Here is a 9,981-nt window from a genome sequence, read left to right on the forward strand (position 1 = left end):
ATGTCCAGCTGCAGCGGTCGCGGGTTCAATCCCATCCGCCGGAGGTCTGGAGTCATTTAACCAGCGGCGGACGAGGGGTTTTGCGATATATAAAAAAAGGGATGCAAGTGCTTTTACGTGTGTGAAAATAGAACAAAAGAGTTTGATGATTTGACTTAAAGATGCAGTTCAAAACACGTGATCTTGCAAAGGAAGTGAAGTGTGTTCATTTCTGTTCAATAGATAGAATAGAATAGAATGCCTTTATTGTCATTATACACAAGTACACGGTACTTGTGCAACGAGATTAAAGCAATCCCTTTGCAGTGTTGACACAAAAAAAATATAAGAATATAACAGTATAAAATATCAAAAATATAAAGTCAAATATAAAGTCAAAGTCATAATGTTATGTACTTGCAAAATATAGTTCTCTGTTGTTAAAACATAGAATTACTCGCGCAGGAATGAGGCTGTATAACGCCATAAAAACGCTCCTGCATTGAAAATGTTTAGTAAAAGTCAGTAAAAATCAGGTACATGCATTAAAAGTAAAAGTATGTATCAGGATCTTGTATTATAAGTAAAAGTACTCAATGCAGAAAAAAGTCGCATATTTTATCATTTGATAATCATTACTCGTGCAGTCTGGAATAGAGGATTTTATATTATTATATAACTAGCACTTGTTAAGCACTAGTTTATTTTTATATTTTAATGTAGCCTACATCTTTTAAAATCATATTTAAGAAAATGAACAGCGAAAGTTCAAACAAGAGTCCTGAGTAGAAATAAAAACACTCATATAAATTATTTAACAAAGACAACAATTCACTGCATCAGTAATAATAATCTCAAAAAAGGGTCATTCTGCATAACGTGTACTTTTACTTTTGGTCCGTAAGGTCTTTTGATCCTTCTGATATTTAACTACATTTAGCTAAAAACACTTCTGTGCTTATATTTACTAATATAAGTCCTCTGTCTAATATTAGAGGTGGGGAAAAACACCAATACAGCATGGTATTGCAATATTTTCAGTGGAAATACTGTAACGATACACAGGCGCCAAGTATGGATCTATAATTATATATTATATACTGTATATCATTATATCTGTGTTGGTCAGTTGGTCCCATTTTGCAGCAATGAACTTGAAGTGAAACGAACAAACTGAGAAATGTTTCTTTTTAGATAAAACAGATGTGGACAAAGTTGGAAATTGGGATAAATTAGAAGTCGGAGAAAAGGTTATAAATTGCATTTATATCGCAGAATATTGCAATTTGTTAAAATCCCAATAATATCGTATCGTGGCATAAATATTGTGATGATATCGTATCGGGAGACGTCTTGTCCCCACGTCTTGTCCCCATCTAATATGTTGATATTTTATATATGCATGAAAACTTGTACTTAACCCTTGTGTTGTCTTCTCACCGACCTAGATTTTTTTTTTTTTTTTTTTTTTATTGTTTTTGGTCGACCCTTTTGAAATTTTTGTGGCTTTTCCCCCAATTTTAAAAACTTTTTTTTTTTTTACATTTGTCACTTTTTTGACATTTTTGTTACTTTATTTTACATTTTTCTCTTTTTTTACACTTTAAAAAAAAAAAAGTTCTTTTACCAATAGTTTTTTCTCCAAATACTATAACATTGATAAAACACCCAAACTGAAGTTATGTAACGTGTGAGGAGCGTTGTTGGGAACCATCCACATTACTTTATTAATTAGTTTGAAAGAAACCCAAATTTCTGATTTAGATACGTTTTGGAAAAGGGGTTAAATTTGACCCAAAGACAACAGGAGGGTTAAATTGAAATATTGAAAGTGAGAATATCAAATTGTGGCTTTGATATTATTTTACTTGAAAACGGAATCTAGTAAATGTGTATTTGCTGACTGCCAAACACACAGTTATTAAACATAATGTAAAACACACATTAAGTGTAAAATAGTTCTCATAACAATCTAAAAAACAGATTTCTTAATTATTTATTTTATTAAAAGATCAGTGTTTACATTCCATACACTTCATCTTTCACTGTCCTGTAATTTCAAATCTTTCTGTTTTTTGTTAATTTAAATTTAACGCTTTTTTACGTGTCTAGTACATTAGTGACAACATTAACATTAGCCTTACCTGACGCTGGTCGTCACGGGTAACCGTCCCCACATCGTTGCTACTGAAGACACAGAGGCCCACAACGACCATGAAGTCAACTTTTAATTATCTGTGGTTATAACACTGCTGGTACTATGAAATAGCAGCACGTAGCTTCTAAAAAAACAACCAATAACGACATATTAAATGTACAAATTTGCAACGTAGGGATGGCTGAGATTATAACAAGTTTTGCTTGTATATATATATATATATATATATATATATATATATATATAAATAAATGATGTTCCTAACAATGGAAAAAAATAGTGCTTTTCTTGTGTTTTACAACATGATACAAGACTGAACCTTTATTCAATCTGGCCTAGATTATTGTAGCTGTATATTTTATACATGGGGGGGGGGGGGGGGGGGGGGTATGGTGGATGGTGATGGCGGGAGCACGAGACATCAACCATATTTCATTCTTCATTAATTCTGTATTTTTTCTTTTTTACTGCACATTTAATACGTTAACAACCCAACGGTTTTTAATGCCTCTCAGTCGTCCTCTCTATTGTGAAAGATGGTCACCACTGATAACAGTCAATTACATAATTTAGCTGTTTTGGTTCTATTGCCTAAAGTAGGTAACAATGCCTGTGTTGGCACTAAAATACTAAAAAAGTATAACAGTACAAGCGTTCTATTTCAAATGAATCTGACTTGTGCTGCAGCGTTAAGATGAAGAGACGCGAGATGCAACAGAAGTAACAGCAGGAAGACACAAGGTGCAAATGACAGTGAAAACATGAAATATGAGGTTTCGCTTATTGAAATACTGGTAAGATTTTGAGCAAAGTTTCACTCACATATTGGATGCTGATGCTTTGCTTTGGGCCAAACGGACAGTTCAAAGTGCATGCACGGTGATAAGGATTTGGTCACGAGAATACGCGGACATGGGAAGTATTTCAACTGCAAGGGAGCTGCAAGCCAGCTCCTAAAAGCTTTTTACATCTCTGAGTTAAAGGCTTTGTTATGAGACAACAACCAATGGGAAAACAAGTTACTACACAAAAATCAGATTACTTTTTTGAGACATTCCTCTACTAATAGTACCTTTTTAGGCCTCTGGTTAACTTGGTTATCACCCAGACGAACTGTATGAAAAACCCTCCATGACTCTCCAAGTCAGAGTCCATGTCCATGTTTTAATCCTCCGTGTCCTCCTTGACTACTAGCAACTGCGTGGAGGAGGGGTGGGGGCTGTGTGCAATCACGGAAGGCTTGTATTATGTGGACGCGCCGACAGTCTTGTTGTCATTACTACGCACTATGGCTTTAAAAGTACAAATAAAATTAAAAAAATACACGACTCAAACAGGTGGTTATATCGCACGCCTGACAGGTAAATGCCTCAAAACCACCGACGATTTAGGGCTGCACAACCAACTGTTGTCTGGAGGAAAATACGAGTAATGAACGCCAGAACAAATGTGATATACTGTAGCTTTAACCGTGTTTGTGCTTGAACACCCAATAAAAAAAGCAATCTAATCATAAAGTATTCAGTAAACGACTGTAAACAGTAAATAACAATAAAGAATTTCATAAAGAAATCGTTGCATGTTCTCAACAAACTCTGAATCCTAAAAAAAAACATGCTTTTTGCTTTTTGAAATACTTCCCATGTCATAGGAGGCTTTCTATTTTAATCTCTTCCAAAAGGCATCTGATGGAGGGCAATGAAGGGTAAAGCACTTTAAACAGAATCCGATACAGTCGGTACTTCAGAAGGAAGAGTTGGTTACGGACAGAGAAACCGATTAAAGGGAACTCCTCTTTTAAGGTTTCAAATCAACGCAAATGATAAACTAATTTTCATTTTGTTTAAGGAAGAAAACTCAACAGAAGTGCACAAAAGATGGGTAACCAATAACCAAATACATTCATAAATGCTAAAACATGGAAAATACACATTCGGAATAGTGTTAAAACGCCACAAACAAATGACTGACAACCATACGTTACTGTAGTAGATACAAAATGCAGAGTACATTAATATTAGGCTACATGCTATCGGTTAAATATTCGGAGACAGACAATAAACGGGTCCAGTGAACAGAAAAGAAAAACAGCCCCCCCCCTCCATGTTAAATGCTTTCCTTCATCAATGTGTCTGGCCACCTGCGGCCCATTAACGTCCTCAACCATAACTGTTGGCTCTTGTTTTGTGATCAGCCAATAAGATCCAATTGTTAATTAATGTGCTTTATTATTTCTTTCTTTTCTTTCCCTGCTGCTGAAACCCCTGCGCGGAATGTTTTAAAACCTAGTGGAAGTCAATGCTCACATGAAAAATGCAGTTTGATAAAAAAACAACGAAAAAACTGCATTTTAACTTAAAAAAAACGTCCGCTTACTGGCTTTTCCCCTGAGCTTTCAAACGTATCTTTTGGGATTCCTCAGCCGATGGAGACTTCACCTGAGATCCACCTGAGCTCCACCTGAGCTCCATCATCTGAGCTCCATCATCTGGGCTCCACCTGAGCTCCATCTGAGCTCCATCATCTGAGCTCCATCATCTGAGCTCCACCTGAACTCCATCTGAGCTCCATCATCTGAGCTCCACCTGAGCTCCACCTGAGCTCCATCATCTGAGGTCCATCTGAGCTCCATCTAAGCTCTTCCTGAGCTCCATCATCTGAGCTCCACCTGAGCTCCATCTGAGCTCCATCTGCTGAGGAAGATTCAAAGATGCCGTTATCCGTTTCAGAAAAAGCTAGTTAGTGGATATTGAGTTAAAAAGTAATACATCTTGACATCTTTTAAGAGTCTACAAGAACACATCACAAAAAATATAAAAACCTACAGATTGGCTTCACACACTGTTGGAGTCAATTCTGAACTGTAAATTATCACATCAAGTATTTGAATTTCTTTGAAAACATGTTTTCGGTTTCTTGGAAAGATATTGAGAGTACAATATTGTGAGGTAGGCCAACGTGAGCTGACTAGCTACTCCAACATTTTGGGAAATAAATGGAAATCTGTCCCAAGATTCAGATAGGATTGATCCCACTTTCATGTCTGTGTCAAGTACAGAGATGGAGCAAGGTGGTGATTAGCTTAGCTTAGCATAAAGACTGGAAGCAGGTGGGAATGGTTAGCCTGGCTCTTTGAAAAGTAAAAATAAATATGCACCTACTGCTTAACAGGTTCTTTTGTTTAACACTTCACGAATAGGAATGCAACAATGTATGGTTTTGGGGGAGCTAGATGTACGGTCACTATTTCTTGGCAAAAATTACAGCCGGGTGCAATGATTTCCTGGATTCCTGTCCTCACAGTAGCCATGCTTCCATCTAACGGTCATGTGAATTTTGAGCAGATTTTCAAAATATTGCAAAAAAGAAGCATTTACATCAACTAAGTTCTCGCGAGAGCACAACTGGAATTTGCTCAGTGACTTAATCTGGCATCGAGTAATGCTGCTCATTAACTATGCCCTTGTAGCCGAGCTGCACCAATCACATCAGTGTATCTGATTTAGGCGGGGCCAGAGGCGAGACGCACCAATCACATCGGTGTATCTTAAATAGGCGGGGCCAGAGGCCAGCTGCACCAATCACATCAGTGTATCTGAAATAGGCGGGGCCAGAGCGGAGCTGAACGGATGACGACAGCACTGTGTTATCAAAGTCGTTAGTGAACATTGCAACATGGCTACGGATGAACACCAGTTGTTTAAAGCGGCTTTGGCCGCTACAATGAACGAGTTAGACTTGGCTTTTTATCTAAAAGTGTCAATAGGTAATTATACATCTGAGCGTACAAATATGACGTGCGGAGTTCCGCAAGGCTCCATTCTGGGGCCTCTTCTGTTTAACATCTACATGCTTCACTGGCTCAGATATGGAGAAAAACAAAAAAAGTTACCATAGTTATGCGGATGACACACATTTACATAACCTTATCGCCAGGGGACTATAGTCAAATACAAAAACTGACTAACTGCATCACAAACAAATTAACGACTGGATGTGCCAGAACTTTCGAAATTAAATGAAGGAAAAACTGAGGTAGTTGTTTTTGGAAAAAAAGGGAACGATTAAAAGTCTGCGTCTCGCTTCAAACAACAATGTTAAAAACAACAGACAAAGCCAGAAATTGGGTGTAGTCATGGACTCAGACCTGAACTTTAACAGCCACATTAAGACAATTACAAAGTCAGCCTACTATCACTAAGAAACATATCAAGGGTTAAAGGACTTATGTGTCAACAGGACTTGGAAAAACTGGTCCATGCTTTCATCTTCAGAGACTTGCTACTGGAACGGGTCTTTACAGGTCTCTCTAAAAAATCAATCAGACATGCGCTGATTCAGAACGTGCTGCTCGAGTCCTCACTAAGACCAAGAGACTGGATCACATCACTCCAGTTCTGAGTCTTTACACTGGCTTCCTGTGTCTCAAAGAATTGATTTCAAAGTACTCTTGCTAGTTTATAATCCCTTAACGGTTTAGGTCCAAAATCATTTCTGATCTGCTACTACACTATGACCCCCCAGACCTCTCAGGTCATGGGACAGGTCTACTTTCTGTCCCCAGAGTCAGAACTAAACAGGGTGAAGCAGCTTTCAGTTTCTATGCTCCTCCTATCTGGAATAAACCCCAGAAACCTATGATCCGCTGCTACTCTCAGTTCTTTTAAATCAAGGCTGAAGACCTTTCTTTTTGATGCTGCTTTCTTAAATTAATGCTCATTTTTCTTATGCTGCACTGTAACTTTTATTTTGTGTTTATGTGTCCTAATGTTTCATTTGTTTTTAACGTCTATCATGTGTCTTATTGATTTTAATGCTTATGACTTTTAACTGTTGTACTTGTGTTTTATCTGTTTTAATGATTTTGTGTTAAAGATTGAATTGCCCTGTTGCTGAAATGTGCTATACAAATAAAGCTGCCTTGCCTTGCCTAAAAGAGGAACAGAAGACGGCGCTCGAATCGTTCCTTTACAAGAAGGATGTTTTTGCTGTTTTGCCGACCGGATACGGCAACATTTTCATCTGACAATTAGCTCCGCTGGTAGCACGTCACCACATGTGTTGTTGTGATTGGTCGTAGTGTTATCCAATTGCGTGCAGTGAGATTTTCAAAAGCACGCTTGGGCCCGCCCCTTGAGTTGGGCCATTTTCATTACTCACTGCCAGACCCTTCATCTTTCAGATTTGGGTCTGGATATCCTGGCTAGTTATGCATGGCTGTAGATGAAAAACCGGCTTGCTAAATCAAAGAGTTTAGAAGCGAAGATCTTTGGCTAAATGGAGAGAGCTAGCATTGTACAAGTTGGCCAACTGTGCAGAATCCAGGGTTGTGGCGGAGACATTAAGCGTCAGCGAGACAACCGTTCACCACTGTGTATGTGCGGTATGCAGGGCCGTACCATTCAAGCTGTTGAACCAATTCATCAATCATCAATTTATCCGACGTGGCTGAGGCTCAGGCTATAGCGCACCGCAACAAGCGTACCGCGCCACGGTTTGAACCCATTTCCCGATCCTTCCCCCATCTGATGGGCACTGGGACTATAGTCATGTGAGTTACATGTTCACCACAACTCATTTGGCAAAGATTTTTCCATTTCCCATTTTGGCAATTAACTCTTTTTCGAAAAAGGTAAAAACTACCTCATGCAAGCGTTTTTGTTCTCTCTCGAATTTTGCCGTTCGTATCAACATTTTCTAATGCCATACTTCAAAATGTGCAGAAAAATACGTGGATGGAAACCCGGATACTGAGGCAGCTGTGCCATAACCAGAGACTTGAGGTACAGAGTGGCTGGATGAACAGTTGTTCTGTACTTAAAAGGTGCAGTAAGACTTATAAAACTAACTTTCTGTCATAGTTGCTAAAACCCACCCTATGTTCGAGTAGAACTACATGAAGCAGGTGATAAAAAAATACGGCTCCTCTGGCGCCACCTACAGCCTGTAGTGCAATTTGCAAAAGATTAAGCTAGTGAGTATGTCTTCCAAATTGTTGAACCATTACTTCAATTTTTAATATGTAATATAAACTTGTTCACCATGGATTTGCGTCTTTCATAATGTGATTTGCTTTGTTTAACCTCTTTTAACTGCACTGGACCCCCACCCAGATGTCACCTCAAGCTGCAGCAGACTCGCCATCCCATTGCCATTCATGAGCTGAGTTGCATTCACTGTCAGAAAAAACAAATGTAGTCAAAATCTCACGGATGAAAATATGGTAAGGGAAGGGCCAGGGTGAGGAGAATCCCTTCTTGTTTAGCCCAGAAGAGGTTGTAAGTTAAAGTGATGATGAGTAGTATGAAGTGACACAGATCATACTTAAGAGGCACACAATCTTTTCGGCGAGAAACAGAGCGACTAGACTGGTCTAATAAAACGCTGTACTGCAGCAGCCTCTCTTAGGGTTAAAGTAACTATTTCCCTTTAAGGTAATCATGAAAAACAGGGAAGGGGTTTACAAATAAGACACATTTAAAGTTGGTGAAAGGAACGCACAGATATACGGTATACTTCTATTTCTCAAGGCTACACAATGACAACCATTCCAAGACAGAGAAACAGCCTCTAAACCAGAAGTGGGTCTCACAGCCACGCTGGCTCCGTGAGGTTCTTTTGAAGGTTTCCATCGTCATCTTTTCAAACTCTCAAAGTTACAGATCGGAGCTCGTGTGGTCGCCGGCTGACCCCTCACCTGTTGCGTCTTGTGGAAAACGGTTTGTTTTCTTCTACGTCACATTGTCACAGCTAATAAAGTAGGGACAGACGCTCGAACGGATCTTTTTGTTGAACTCGGCTCGGACTATGACGAGTGTAAGTTTAAATTGTCGCTGTGGATTTAGGTGTATTTCATTTTAAGTGTTCCTTTGTTCCTTTCCAGCCTCAGGGTGGGGCTCCATGATGTCCGGCCGTTTCAGATTCCACTGGTCGATGTGTCTCTGCCTGTCCTGCTGCTCCACCTCTGATTCGCTGGATGAGCTGCCTGTATTGCTGCTGCCACTGCTAACGCCGCCGCCGCCTCCGAAAGCAAAGCACTCCTTCCGCTTCCTGTCAGCCTTCCCCCTCTCCCCCTTCTCTCTCCTCTTCCCCTCCACCATTCCGCCACCGTCCTCTCCGGGTTTATCCGTCTCCACCGGGGCCTGCTCTGGGTCCGGCACGGCTCCCCCGCCCCGGTCCATATCCACCCACATGGGTCCAGGTGGAGGCTCTAACGGGGTGTAGTGCATAATGTGCTGCTGGAGCTGGGTGTCCACTGGCGGATGGAGGTTCTGGTGCTCTGGGTGGAGGAGCTGAGCCTGGTGCTGGAGGTGATGCAGTGGCTGCAGAGGGTGCTGCATGGGTTGGTGCTGGAGCTGGTGATGCTGCTGCTGCTGCTGCTGATGGTGGTGGTGGTGGTGGTGGTGATGCTGCTGATGATGATGATGAGGATGCTGGAGGTGATGGAGATGATGATGGTGGTGCTGGTAGTGATCGACAAGCTGCTTGTCCACATCATGGACAAACTCTTTGGGCTGGCTTTTGAGGAACTTCTCAAATTTCTTGGAGGCCTTTTTGTTCGTCACAAACCAGTCCTGTTGAAAATATACAAGGCAGCGTCAAAGCAGGTCAGGAGGCAACTCTTCTCACTGAAAGGTATCTACAAGCCGACAGAAAAACTATTCATTCTAATCAAAGGGAAGGGTTGGGCATCGTTTGGGTTTTGTCCCCGATGCCGGTGCTAAAACGCTACTTTTAACCCTAATGTTGTCCTTGGGTCAAACTGACCTGTTTTCCTATATCAATATTCTTTTTAATTCCCCAAAATAACATTGATTGATTCCACACAACGCTCTTTGGCAAGT

The 9,981-nt window shown here is 40.2% G+C and overlaps 1 protein-coding gene across 1 annotated transcript in view; it reads right to left on the reverse strand.

Annotated features, from left to right (window-relative positions):
- Positions 1-7,067: 7,067 nt before the first annotated feature.
- Positions 7,068-9,981, reverse strand: part of znf512 (zinc finger protein 512) — a 15,038-nt gene continuing 12,124 nt past the window's right edge. The window contains exon 16 of the mRNA XM_032542727.1: positions 7,068-9,711. Within this exon, the coding sequence (XP_032398618.1) occupies positions 8,995-9,711 (717 nt within the window). The 3' untranslated portion in view covers positions 7,068-8,994. The remainder of the gene's footprint in view (positions 9,712-9,981) is intronic.

The sequence above is a fragment of the Etheostoma spectabile genome, chromosome 18, assembly GCF_008692095.1.
Source record: "Etheostoma spectabile isolate EspeVRDwgs_2016 chromosome 18, UIUC_Espe_1.0, whole genome shotgun sequence".
NCBI classification, from domain to species: Eukaryota; Metazoa; Chordata; class Actinopteri; order Perciformes; family Percidae; genus Etheostoma; species Etheostoma spectabile.